We start from the raw sequence: 14872 nt of genomic DNA, 5'->3' as shown, positions 1-14872 counted from the left end.
TCCTTCCTTCTTATCCTTTGGGGTTGCTCCTGGCTATTATCGCTCTTATCCTCCCCTGCCCATTTCTGTGCAACGCTCCGGCGAAAACTGACCCCAGTCATCTCAGATGGAGATTTTTCTTTGCTAACTATCCCCTTCGGAAGCCAGACAGTGATTCCTTGGTTGGGAAGCACAGTCTCGATGGTAATTTCCAATACAAACGAAGCGTTCTAGGACTCTCCGCCTTACCTCTCCCCATCCCAGATCGGAAAAGTTTATTCATTTCCATAGGCTGGGTGGGGTGGTTTTACAATTTTATTCAACAAACACGAGAAAGAAAGGAAGGCACACATATACAGAATAAATGCATAATATACATTGAGAGGACTCGCGGACGCGCGCGCGCACACAAACACAGAGACAGGCACACATCCCAAAGTCCATGAAAGCGAGATTTCTCGCTGAATACACTGAGGAACTCCCTTCTGCTTACCTTTCCATAGAGCTCCATTGCAACTGGAGGTTCGGAAACTATGGAGTAAATCTCCCTGCAGCAAAGGAGGTGAAAGTCTTACGCAGCAAGCGGGGCTAAACTGAAAAGGCACAACACAATGGAAGAGCTAGGGGTAAGCGGCTCCCGGAGAGAGAAACGCGGGACGTGGATAGGACAGCTGATATAGATGGATGGCTGCTTTCCTCCGGTGGGGGAAGCGTGGAGTCTTCAAGTGGCAGCTGCAGAGAAAGGACTGAGAGTCTCTTAGGAAGTGTCAGGGGCGATCGCGCTGGGCAGCCCCTCCCCAATCCCTCCCCCAGGCACCTTCCACCGTCATTAGTGCGCACACACACCCACCGCTGGCCACTAGCTGGAGAGCTGATAGGGCACTGGGTTATTTATCCAAAGCAAGTCACATAAAATGAACACATTCATCACCAGAGCCCAGGAGCACCGCCAGGGAATGAGATGGTAGACCTCTATTAAGTTATTCTGTCCTTTCTTTAGCACAGAGCCATTCCTTATATTACAATCGCACACCTTCTAGACTAGTTCATAGCATGATTTTCAAATCTCTGAACTGTACTTTTGTTACACTTATCCTTTCCCATTAAATGACTACCCTATATGACTATTTATGTCCTCTGTACCTATCAGAAGACTGCCCCTCTCTCCCCGTAAGAGTGAAAGGTTGATCATCCAGCAATGATGCCTATCTTGGCATGAGGTCAAATTTATTGTATTGGTGGTGGAGCAGGAAAGGAAACGATCATTATGTTTGCATGGAGTCATGGAAGGAATAACTCAAATCAGCTTTAAACTTCACGGCATTAGACAAAGCAGTTGAAGGGAGGGCCTGTAACTTAAATGCAATTGACAATCTCTTGGGAGTGAGGGTTGAAATTCATATTTTCAAACAATATGTAGAGATTTTGATTGACTATTTCTGATAAGAGGTCTGGGAGTTTTAAACAAACACCCCAGCAATTCTGATGCAGGTGGCTCCTTTACCTTAACTTGAGAAACACAACCTTAAAAGATGCATATGAAAGAATTTTCAACCACATTTTAAGATGCAAACCTCGAAAATTTCACTATGTGGCCTAATACTGCAACAACACTGTGTGGGGGAAACTATCATATTCAAAACATTTGGTTAATTAAAGTTTTTGTTTTCTTTTTAAAGAAATCTAAGATCTGTTCGCTAATCTTGCAATTAATGAGAATGTAATGTGACATCATCCAGGCAAAGAATTTTTATAACTACTCAGAAAATATATTTCAAAATGCTCACTGCTTAATGGAGGATTATGTAATGATTAGAAAAAATTTATTTTAAATAGCCAATAACAAAATGAAAAGTGAAAGGGAATTCTATATCAATATGTTTGATGGTAGAAGCTTACTGAAAGTAAGACTTGTGGAAATTTTTTATTAAGACATATCTAAGAGTGTATCTCCTTTGTTTTTTTAAAGAGTGTATCTCTTTTTTTTTTTTTTTTTTTTTTTGCGGTACTGGGGATCGAAGCTATCTCCCCAGCCCTAAAGAGTGTATCTCTTTATGAGTTTTTTTCCAAGAAAAATACCAATTAAATAGTACTGACACTTAAATGCATAGAATTACCATTTAATATTTACACAACTACAGACAACCTTTCTTCAGAACAATTTCTTGTAGTTTTTCTGCTATCAAGAAAATTCTTAGAATTTAGAGTCTAACATAAAACATATTTAAATATTATGAAAATTCAACTTAAAATTTTACTTTTCTTTGAGAAATTTATCCCTTCTCAACATTTTACTCAAGTGACATACATCCTTAATTTTGTAATGTATCTTTTGTTTGTGGAAGGATCCATGAAAATTAAGTTTAAAAAACTAAATTTGCAAATGAACTTTGGGAACTTAGTTCTGTCTTATGCGTAGAACTTTAGTTGAACATTTAAGTGGATAGGAAAAAATAAATAAATTTTAATCAGAAGTCTGCTAAAGAAACAAAATCAAACCAGAACTGAATGTCTCCTGAAAGTCAGCAGCATAAGAGTATTTCAGTTTTGCTTGATAGGAGGCCACCATGAATCTCATTCCCAGGGGTACCAAATGACTGCCACAGCTCCAGCTCTCATGTTTACATTCCACTCAACAAGAAGGAAGAAAGATAAAGAAGGGCAATATGTCATCCCTTTATGTTTGCACCACTGCTTTTCCATTCCAATGCCTAGAATGTGGTCTTATGACCATACATACCTGCTTCCTGGGAGTCTAGGAAATGTCTTCATTCTGGGTGAAAATGTACCCAGCTGAAAATCAGGAATTCTGTTACAAAGGAAGAAGGGAAGAACAAGCTTCTTCTGGGAGGCAGCTGGTCATCTACTACAGGACATCAGTGTGACTATAAGATAAAAGTTGCTGCTTCCTCCCCTTTGCAGTTGTACTGAAATATAACCATCTGATTTTAAAATGTACTTGCTCCCAGTATCTCTCTTTTAATTTAACTGCAATCAATCCTTAAAATCAAGGGATTACCCAAAAGTTAGAATATCATGGCTCCTATTGAGGAAATGGTAAGAGGGAAACATTCTTCACTTGCATTTGAATCTGGGACTAGGAGTTGATAGTAAAAGGAGTTAATACAAGAATTAACTTGATAGAAGGAAAGGTGGCCTCCAGTGAACCTCGCAGAATGTGTGACAGGAATACCTCACCATCTCAGGATGTAGAGCAGGTCCAAAGGTCCTGAGGCCCAGAAAGCATAGGTGACCTCCTGAGAGTCATGCAGACAATCAGAAGGACAGCTGGGTTGAGCACTCTATCTCTGCCTTCAGGTTCACTTTTCTTTGCCACGTCCCTGTTCAGGCACTGGTTTTTGCTTCCCCTGTATTTACCAACTATTCTCTTTGTTGTTGATTTACTAGCATTCATGTTGCATTTCTGCCTATATTAGGACTTAAGCGGAAAAATGAAACTACTGAGGTTTGGCGTAAGGATTAAGGACATCCTCTGGGGATTTACTACCTGCCTCATGAAATCCTGACTCAAATTCACAGTTTGAAAAAAAAAAATCCACAGTTCGTGGACATGAGTCTAATCTTAAATATTTCTGGGACCATATCCAGTTGAGTGCAGGAGTATTCTGGTCTGAGCCCTTGTCCGACTCACCATATTTGAGGTTGGTTTTGATTTCAACTTTATGCAGCATCCATACCAAGAAATGCTATTGATTGTTTCAGGTTCCCTTTAGAAGAAATTAAGTATTCCCATGGCAGTATTGATTTTTTTTTAAATTAAAAGGAAAAATTATTTTAACTCATTCCTACTCATGAGGTTTTCAACATTATAAATAACCATTATAAGTAAGGTACTTTGTTAAAAAAAATTTAATGCATTACAACCAAGTGTAAAGAAACTGATACTTTCTATAGCATAAATTTGGTACTATTAATAATAGCCACCCTTTTAAACACCTATTCAGTTGTAGGCACTTGTATATAGTATTCTATTTAATCCTTAATAATATTTCAATGTGATATAATTAACCTTATTTTACAGAGAACAAATCTAATAATGAGGCTAAGGACAAGTATTTTGGTTAAGGACAAGTATTTTGCTTAAGGCCAGGAACTGAAAACCAGGGTTATCTGATTTCAAAATCTAGACATTTAACCATGATTTTTTTCATAAAAGGTAATGTTGCTTAAAAATAATATATTTTATAATCTCTTAGAAGTTTTACTGGACTTTGTTTCTGTTGACCGCATGTGAGAATGAGGATACAGCTATAGGTCTCTGATGGAATTATAGGATACTTATATATTTAAAGCAATACTTTCTAATTTGAAAACTGCCCACATTTTCAGAAAAGTATCCATCCATTTGGTTTAGTACAATGAAAAAATACATGAAAAGCCCTTAGCACTGGATTCAAGTGATGACTATAGACTGAACCCTCTAAAATCATGAGCCCAAACATATCTTTCATCTTTTAAATGTTTTTTTTTTCCTCTGAGAAAAACAACTTGAAGTCCACAGTCATTTGACCCCCTCACTCTGAACTCGTGGTGAAACAGAACATCATGGCAGGGAGGGTGTGGTGGAGGAGAGCCAGGTAGGGCAGAAGTGGGGAGAGGGGGCAAGAGAGAAGGGTCAGGGATAGGATGTATCTTTCCAGGGCAGACCCCTGTTGGCTCATCTCTTACAACCAGGCCCCGCCTTCTGCATTTCCCACCCTCCCAATATTCCATTCAATTAAGAATCCATCAACGGATTAATCCACTGATGAGATTAGTACCCTCAAGACCTAATCACTTCCAAAAACTCTCTACCTCTAAACATTGCTACTGGGGAACCCAAGCCTTCAACGCACGAACCTTGGGGGACATTCCCTATCCAAGACATAACCTCTGCTAAACAATAATCCCTACCCTTCATGCAAAATGCTTATTGAACTATTGGTTTCAAATTGGTAAGTATTATGTGCCCTACATCTTTTTTTTTTATTTTTTATTTTTATTTTTTTTTTATTTATTTTTTTTACGTTTACATAGGGTAATGATGTTTATTATATTTTTCCCCTCCCCCCCCACCCCTCCCACCCCTCCCACCCCTCCCACCCCTCTTTTCCCTCTACACAGTCCTTCTTTCCTTCATTCTTACTGCTCTCCTTAGCCTAACTCTAAACCTAACCCTAAACCTAATGCTAGCCCCTCCCACCCCCCATTATATGTCCTCATCCGCTTATCAGCGAGATCATTCGTCCTTTAGTTTTTTGAGATTGGCTTATCTCACTTAGCATGATATTCTCCAATTTCGACCATTTGCCTACAAATGCCATAATTTTATCATTCTTCATTGCGGAGTAATATTCCATTGTATAAATATGCCACAGTTTCTTTATCCATTCATCAACTGAAGGGCATCTAGGTTGGTTCCACAATCTGGCTATGGTGAATTGAGCAGCAATGAACATTGATGTGGCTGTATCTCTGTAGTATGCTGATTTTAAGTCCTTTGGGTATAGGCCAAGGAGTGGGATAGCTGGGTCAAATGGTGTTTCCATTCCAAGCTTTCTGAGGAATCTCCACACTGCTTTCCAGAGTGGTTGCACTAATTTGCAACCCCACCAGCAATGTATGAGTGTTCCTTTTTCACCACATCCTCGCCAACACCTATTGTTGCTTGTATTCTTGATAATCGCCATTCTAATTGGGGTGAGATGAAATCTTAGGGTGGTTTTGATTTGCATTTCCCTTATTACTAGGGATGTTGAACATTTTTTCATATATCTGGTGATTACTTGTACATCTTCTTCTGTGAAGTGTCTGTTCATTTCCTTAGCCCATTTGTTGATTGGATTATTTGTATTCTTCGTGTAGAGTTTTTTGAGTTCTTTATAGATTCTGGAAATTAGCGCTCTATCTGAGGTATGGTTGGCAAAGATATTCTCCCACTCTGTAGGCTCTCTCTTCACATTTCTGATAGTTTCCTTTGCTGAGAGAAAGCTTTTTAGTTTGAATCTATCCCAGTTGTTTATTCTTGCTTTTATTTCTTGTGCTATGGGAGTCCTGTTAAGGAAATCTGATCCTGAGCCAACAAGTTGAAGATTTGGACCTACTTTTTCTTCTATAAGATGCAGGGTCTCTGGTCTGATTCCGAGGTCCTTGATCCATTTTGAGTTGAGTTTTGTGTAGGGTGAGAGATAGGGGTTTAGTTTCATTCTATTGCATATAGTTTTCCAGTTTTCCCAGCACCATTTGTTGAAGAGGCTATCTTTTCTCCATTGCATATTGTTGGAACCTTTGTCTAGTATGAGAAAATTGTATTTATTTGGGTTTGTGTCCATGTCCTCTATTCTGTACCATTGATCTACCTGTCTATTTTGGTACCAATACCATGCCGTTTTTGTTACTATTGCTTTGTAGTACAGTTGAAGATCTGGTATTGCAATACCCCCTGCTTCGCTCTTGCTACTGAGGATTGCTTTAGCTATTCTAGGTTTTTTATTCTTCCAGATGAATTTCATAATTGCTTGCTCTATTTCTGCGAGGTACATCATTGGGATTTTAATTGGAATTGCATTGAATCTGTATAGAACTTTAGGTAGTATAGCCATTTTGACGATATTAATTCTGCCTATCCAGGAACATGGGAGATCTTTCCATCTTCTAAGGTTTTCTTGAATTTCTTTCTTTAGTGTTCTGTAGTTCTCATTGTAGAGGTCTTTCACCTCTTTTGTGAGATTGATTCCCAAGTATTTTATTTTTTTCGAAGCTATTGTGAATGGAGTAGTTTTCCTAATTTCTCTTTCTGAAGATTCATCACTTATGTATAAAAATGCATTGGATTTATGAGCATTGATCTTGTAACCTGCTACTTTACTGAATTCACTTATGAGTTCTAAAAGTTTTCTGGTGGAATTTCCAGGTTCCTCTAAATATATAATCATGTCATCAGCGAACAGGGATAGTTTGAGTTCTTCTTTTCCTATTCGTATCCCTTTAATTTCTTTGGTTTGTCTGATTGCTCTGGCTAGAGTCTCAAGGACGATGTTGAATAGAAGCGGTGAAAGAGGGCATCCCTGCCTTGTTCCAGGTTTTAGGGGGAACGCTTTCAGTTTTTCACCATTTAGAATGATATTAGCCATGGGCTTAGCGTAGATGGCCTTTATAATGTTTAGGAATGTTCCCATTACCCCAATTTTTTCTAGTGTTTTGAGCATGAAGGGATGCTGTATTTTATCAAATGCTTTTTCTGCATCTATTGAAATAATCATGTGATTCTTAACTTTAAGTCTGTTGATATGGTGAATGACATTTATTGATTTCCGAATGTTGAACCAACCTTGCATCCCTGGGATAAAACCCACTTGATCATGGTGCACTATCTTTTTAATATATATTTGTATGCGATTTGCTAAAATTTTGTTGAGAATTTTTGCATCGATGTTCATTAAGGATATTGGTCTGAAATTTTCTTTCCTTGATGTGTCTCTGTCTGGTTTAGGTATCAGGGTGATATTGGCTTCATAGAACGAGTTTGGTAGGGTTCCCTCCTCTTCTATTTCATGGAATAGTTTGAGGAGTATTGGAATGAGCTCTTCTTTAAAGGTTTTATAGAATTCGGCTGAGAAGCCATCTGGTCCTGGACTTTTCTTTGTTGGTAGGCTTTTGATGACCTCTTCTATTTCATTGCTTGAAATTGGTTTATTTAAGTTGTGTATGTCCTCCTCGTTCAGTTTAGGTAGTTCATATGTCTCTAGAAATTTGTTGATGTCTTCAAGGTTTTCTGTTTTGTTGGAGTATAGATTTTCGAAATAGCTTCTAATTATGTTTTGTATTTCACTCGTGTCTGTTGTGATGTTTCCTTGTTCATTCCGAATTTTAGTAATTTGAGTTTTCTCCCTCTTTCTCTTTGTTAGTGTGGCTAAGGGTTTATCAATTTTATTTATTTTTTCAAAGAACCAACTATTTATTTTATTAATTTTTCCGATTGTTTCTTTTGTTTCGATTTCGTTGATTTCGGCTCTGATTTTAACTATTTCCTGTCTTCTACTACTTTTGGTATTGGTCTGCTCTTCTTTTTCTAGTGCTTTGAGCTGTAGTGTTAACTCGTTTATTTGTTGGTTTCTACTTCTTTTTTTGAATGCACCCCATGAAATAAATCTTCCTCTAAGTACTGCTTTCATAGTGTCCCAGAGATTTTGATATGATGTGTCTTTGTTCTCGTTTACTTCTAAGAATTTTTTTATTTCCCTCCTGATGTCTTCTGTTATCCATTCATCATATAATAGTGTATTATTTAGTCTCCAGGTATTGGAGAAGTTTCTGTTTTTTATTCTGTCATTTATTTCTAATTTCAATCCATTATGATCTGATAGAGTACAAGGTAGTATCTCTATCTTCTTGTATTTACTAACAGTAGCTTTGTGGCATAAAATATGGTCTATTTTAGAGAAGGATCCATGTGCTGCTGAGAAGAAAGTGTATTCATTCTTTGTTGGATGGTATATTCTATATATGTCCGTTAAGTCTAAATTGCTGATTGTGTTGTTGAGATCTATAGTTTCTTTATTCAATTTTTGTTTGGACGATCTATCCAGTGGTGAGAGAGGTGTGTTAAAATCGCCTAGTATTATTGTGTTGTGGTCTATTTGATTTCTGGAATTGAGAAGGATTTGTTTGACGTACATGGATGAGCCAATGTTCGGGGCATAGATATTTATGATTGTTATGTCTTGCTGATTTATGCTTCCCTTAAGCAGCATGTAATGTCCTTCTTTATCCCTTCTGACTAGTTTTGGTTTGAAGTCCACATTATCTGAGATGAGGATGGATACTCCAGCTTTTTTGCTGTGTCCGTGTGCATGGTATGTTTTTCCCCATCCTTTCACCTTTAGTCTATGGGTGTCTCTTTCTATGAGATGTGTCTCTTGCAGGCAGCATATTGTTGGATTTTTCTTTTTAATCCAATCTGCCAGTCTGTGTCTTTTGATTGATGAATTCAGGCCATTAACATTCAGGGTTATTATTGTGATATGATTTGTATTCCCAGTCAATTGACTCATATTTGTTTTTGACATGATTTGGTTTCTCCTTTATTTGGCTATTCCTTTAGGCTAGCGCCTCCTGTTGCTGATTTGCATCGTTGTTTTTCATCTCTTCCTCATGGAATATTTTGCTGAGAATGTTCTGTAATGTTGGCTTTCTTTTTGTAAATTCCTTTAGCTTTTGTTTATCATGGAAGGATCTTATTTCATCGTCAAATTTGAAGGTAAGTTTTGCTGGGTATAAGATTCTTGGTTGGCATCCATTTTCTTTCAGGGCTTGGTATATGTTGTTCCAGGCCCTTCTAGCTTTTAGGGTCTGGATTGAAAAATCTGCTGATATTCTTATTGGTTTCCCTCTGAATGTAATTTGATTCTTTTCTCTCGCGGCCTTTAAAATTCTGTCTTTATTTTGTATGTTAGGTATTTTCATAATAATGTGCCTTGGTGTGGGTCTGTTGTAATTTTGTATGTTTGGAGTTCTATAAGCCTCTTGTACTTGGTTTTCCATTTCGTTCTTCAGATTTGGGAAATTTTCTGTTATTATTTCATTGAATAGATTGTTCATTCCTTTGGTTTGTTTCTCTAAGCCTTCCTCAATCCCAATAATTCTCAAATTTGGCCTTTTCATGATATCCCATAGTTCTTGGAGATTCTGTTCATGATTTCTTACCATCTTCTCTGTTTGTTCCACTTTGTTTTCAAGGTTAAATATTTTGTCTTCAATGTCTGAGGTTCTGTCTTCCAGGTGTTCTATCCTATTGGTTATGCTTTCTATGGAGTTTTTAACTTGGTTTATTGTTTCCTTCATTTCAAGGATTTCAGTTTGGTTTTTTTTTCAGTATCTCTAACTCTTTATTGAAATGATCTCTTGCTTCCCGTATTTGGTCTTTTAACTGTTGATTGGTGCGATCATTTAATGCCTGCATTTGCTCTTTCATCTCCTCCTTCAATGCCTGCATTTGCTCTTTCATCTCCTCATTAGCTTCCCTGATCGTTTTAATTACGTACATTCTGAACTCCCTTTCTGACATTTCTTCTGCTGTGCTGTCATTGGGTTTTATTGATGTACTATCTAGGTTTGTTTGGGACATTTTCTTCCCTTGTTTTCTCATAATGGTCAGTTGTCAGTGGGACCCTGAGATATTGCAGTTTTCCACTATTGGCTTATAGTGTCCCAGTAGATTTCCAGTGTATCACCTCCCAGCCTTCAGTAGCCTGATGTCTTGGAGGAATCTGATAAAGCAGCTCATTCGAAGAATACTGCCCCTAGCCCCCTACTGGTTCCACGTTTTGGAACTGGCTCTGTGCGGAAATGCTCTCACTGTGGGCCTGCACCGTGCAGCTGGCCGTGTGGGAAGAGCCCACTGCCGGAGTGTGGAAGACTACCTTGGGAAGACTCAAGCTGCCCTGCCCGGCTCTGCTAAGCCACCTCTATCTGGGCCTGCCACCCGTTCTGAGCTTTACCCAGTGGGCAGACTCACCCGTGGCTCCTATTCAGTCCGAGTCTCTCAATGCCTCCCCTTCTTAACTCCTGGGTTCTGGAGCGACCGGGGGTGCAGTCTCCCTCTAGGCCGCCATCTTGGATCGCCCCGTGAAGAGAGCCCGCAGCCGGAGTGGGCAGAGCCGCCTGAAGAGGTCTCCGGCTGCCCTGCCCTTATCCCTGAGGCTGACTGCAGATCGAGGCTCTCCGCTTGTTCTTTGCAGGAGTACACTGCACTGCAGGGGCTCCGGGACTCGGAGCGTGCTCTGTTCAGACAGGCTCTCACTAGCGGGCCAGTTCCGTTCCGAGAACCTGGAGAAGCTGGCTGTGTGGGCGGGGCCCACCGCCGGAGTGCGCAGGACTGCCTGTGGATGACTCTAGCTGCCCTGCCCGGCTCCGATAAGCCACCTCTATCTGGGCCTGCCACCCGGGCCGAGCTTTACCCAGTGGGCAGACTCACCCGTGGCTCCACTTCAGTCCGAGTCTCTCAATGCCTCCCCTTCTTAACTCCTGGGTTCTGGAGCGACCGGAGGTGCAGTCTCCCTCTAGGCCGCCATCTTGGATCGCCCCCTGCCCTACATCTTTAATAAATGTGGGGCTACCTCCAAAGAGACAATTCTCATTATCTTTACAAAAAGTCATTACTCTTATAATACTAGTATAAATTTTGATAACAATTGTATAATTAAGCCCTAACTTAACCATGTGCAGTTTAGATGTTAGGCTCTCCAACAGGCTTTTGACCTGGTAAAAGAGAAACAATTCAATAAGCTGACTCTGAGGACAGAGAATAGCCCTGGGTAGCATATTTCAGATGTCTCACACTGGTACAGAGTTGATGCGTTCAGACTGGAGAGCATGCTGCTGGCACCCAGCTTAAGTACCCAGGTCAGTAGTCAGCATGCCTTCAGCAGCATGAGCGCCTGGAGCTGCCTCAGAACGGCTGTAAGCTAAGCTTCCCTCTCAGAGCCAAACCCAGCTAAGAATGAGATTCCTAGGAAGCAGCCACGTCCTGAATTTCAACAGAATTTTTAAAAGACAGAACAGTATACTAGGAAGGGATCTTACAGATACTGAGCTAAATCATTTTATTCATGGATAAGAAATTAGTGCCAGAATAATGCAAAAACCTGCTAAAACTCTGTAGTTCACCTGATGTCATCATAAATACTGGGGAAAAGACAACTATTCTGAAAGTACATTGTAGTTTATTAATATGCTCAAATTTTATGTGTGTCAACAATTTTCATTAAAATATTTTTAGGTTTGCCTCTTATAATTTAAAGAGAAGAGTCAAAAAGGTTTCCATCCTCATCCTCAAGGGGAGTCCGAGTTAGTCTAAGAGACCAAGCATGTATTTGGGTGAAAGATAACTAAACAAAACCTTAGTGACAGAGGAGACACCAACAGGTGCATGGTTAGGTGCCTGACTGCTCTTATCATCAGTAACTGCTTTAAAGTTTTATAGGAGAGAGTAGTCAGTTTAAAGATATGTTATGGAAGAGTCAATATCTCAAGATACATGTGTTTGGGAAGATCATCCCATTGTAAATATAGAATGGGAGACATAGCTAGACATGGTGGCGCATACCTTTAATCCCAGCAGCTCGGAAGACTGAGGCAGGAGAATCACAAGTTCAAAGCCAGCCTCAGCAACTTAGCAAAGCCCTGTCTCTAAACAAAAACAAAAGGAGCTGGGGATGTGGCTGAGTGGTTAAGTGTCTGGGTTCAATCCCTGGTATTATAATAATAATAATAATAATAATAATAATAATAATAATAGAAGAATGAGAGACATAGAATAGGAGAACTTCAAAGGAACTTAAAGATTATTTAGTACTTCTTTCTTAGTTTGAAGACGAAGAAACAAAGAGCTTAAGATGAGTAATGAGTCCTATAATATCATTCTAATTAGCAACAGAGCCAGAACTAATTATAACTCCTGTGACTTCAAGTCCAGTGTTCTTTCTAAATGTACATTTCAACCATTACTACTTTGAACTTAAACACTTATTTGCCACCTCATAACTTGACCATATTTTATCTCAAAAATTAGGAAATTACTCCACATTAAATCAGAAATCAACATCCTCATCCAGAAAGGTGTGATCTGATGATTATCTTTTCCTGATGTAGAAACGGGGTATAAGATCTAAGGAGGATTGAAATATAAGGCTTTTTCCTTCACATAAGGGGTTGGGAAATCGTTTAAATTTTATTTTTTAAAATGTTACATATTAAGCTACAGAACCCCACATTTTTCTAATTAAAATTATATTTCACCCGAGTCCATACATGTTAAAATGGCCATAAAGTTCATTATCAACTGATTTGTCAGGAGCAAAGAAGGGGGAGCTGCTTCTTCCTCCTCCTTGGGTTTCACAAGAACCATGGAACACAGATTGGACAGAATATGGTGGATGCTGGGCATCTCCCTCGTCTGCAGTGGTTCCGGACACGGCTTCTCTTCAGATCAACGTGGCCTAATTGCACACAGGTAGCTTTATTATCACATGCCAAGCAGAGTCAGAGATCCATAAGGACTTGGATGCAGAGAAAGATGGAGAATGGAATCAGTGTTGCAACCTACCACACACAGGTCAGCATACCTAGGGAATCTCCACCTCTTTAGGGGCTCTGCATTCTGGTAAGCCTCTGTCTCTGCTGCTTTGGACCAAAAATCCCACCATCTTCCTCATTTTGAAGACCCTAGCAAGCTCCAAAAGGCTTGCCTTAATCCTCCATCACAGTACCTTTTCTTATTGATTTTCTCTTTGAGAAATCCAGTTTTATATTTACATAGGCCTAAGCTTTTAACAACAAAGACAAGATGTGTTCAGGAAAATTCCTCCAGCACACCCTCAACAGCTGCTTACTTTTCCTTCTGGCTGTTAACTACCCCTGGAAGTTGAGGGCAATAAGAATTCCTAGACAGGACTCACGGGCCTAGTCATTCCTACTTCAAAGAGACAGCATCTTTCGTTCTTCCATGATCAACCTACAGAACAAAAAGAGACCTACGCATCTCTCAATAGCTAATCTGTCACATTAAATTCTCAGGTCATCTCCCTTGTCACAAAATTTAAAAGAGACTTAAGCTCAAAATAGCATTTCCAAAACAAAATTTTGCAAGAAATATTTTGTCCACAAAGATGTTCTCTATGTCAAAAAAAATCTGAATTCTCACAACTTATGTATGTTTTTCTTCTGTCTGTTCCTTTATATCTTTTGTAGTCTGAGCAGGTAAGTATAAACAAGAGGAGGAAGAGAATAACATTATAAAGTTCACATTCAACTCCAGTTGCAGTTTCAATTATAGCTGAAGTACACTTTTCTTTGTATTTGTATGGGTTTTGGAAAGTACAATTTCTTGATTTTATTTGCAGATGACTTTTATGTAAGCAGTAGCTTTTCTTTATAATTATAAAGCCCTCTTTAAGGAGAATCATATTAAACTACTAAAAGTCACATTAAGCAAAAATCCTCTAATAATTGAATAGAAGGAGAAGGAGCACAACATAGCTGCATTTATCCAAGACTTAACTTATATGCAGGACTGTGCTAGGCACTGCATATAATTTAAGAGCATTTACAATCGAGACAGGTGGCACCAACTAGGTAATTTGTAGAGAATTTAGTAAAGGAGCTATTTACAGAACCATGGGTAGGGTTAATAGTAACCAACGGAAGGAGAATATGGTGCCCCAGGACCAGGAGCAGCAGGGAACCCATACAAAGTTCTAGCGAGAATGGTCATCGCGCAGGAAAATAGCATTACTTGGAACCAGGAAAAGCTGATGTTAAGTATAGAGTCTGCAGGGGAAGGAAATAACCAATCCTCCCACCCTGTTAACTCCTGCTACCTCCCAGCTGACTGAACCCCATCAGGATCCAGAGCCACCCACCTATTGACACAGCCCAAGGAATCAGTCTCCTAAGGTAGAGCAGTAGGGAGAAGGGTGGAGAAGGAGATAAAGTAGGAGACATTGGAGAATATTTACCCATTACATGAGCAAACTGAAAGTCAAAATGAAATAATTTTTGTAGGTATCAGAGGTAAAATAATGTTAACTGAGGTCTTCCTCATGTCAACTACCTTTTGTAACTTTCACCACAGGTGTGTTTTCCAACGCCATTTCCCCATTTAACTTTCACATTCGTATTCTGCTCAGGACTACACAGTAAGGATGGTTACTTGTATCATCGCATTTTAACTACACCCTTGAATAACTTCTATATATCATCTCCCTTTCCTCTGCTTTGATTATTGATTTCCAATGTAAATAATTCCACCACCAATGTTTTAATTAATCAAGTTAACAAGAGTGTATTAATTGCCTAATATGTACCACTACTGATTTTGACACTGTAGAAGATA

General features: G+C 39.2%; 1 protein-coding gene across 1 annotated transcript in view; it reads right to left on the bottom strand.

Annotated features, from left to right (window-relative positions):
- The window catches only part of Rab3c (RAB3C, member RAS oncogene family), a 243113-nt gene extending 242463 nt beyond the window's left edge, over nucleotides 1-650 (bottom strand). The window contains exon 1 of the mRNA XM_047556905.1: nucleotides 473-650. Within this exon, the coding sequence (XP_047412861.1) occupies nucleotides 473-490 (18 nt within the window). The 5' untranslated portion in view covers nucleotides 491-650. The remainder of the gene's footprint in view (nucleotides 1-472) is intronic.
- Between the last annotated feature and the right edge of the window lie 14222 nt (nucleotides 651-14872).

Source organism: Sciurus carolinensis, chromosome 6 (genome assembly GCF_902686445.1).
Source record: "Sciurus carolinensis chromosome 6, mSciCar1.2, whole genome shotgun sequence".
In the NCBI taxonomy this organism is placed as follows: domain Eukaryota; kingdom Metazoa; phylum Chordata; class Mammalia; order Rodentia; family Sciuridae; genus Sciurus; species Sciurus carolinensis.
Note: the sequence above shows the minus strand (reverse complement) of the source record. Positions and strands in the feature narration are given on the sequence as shown.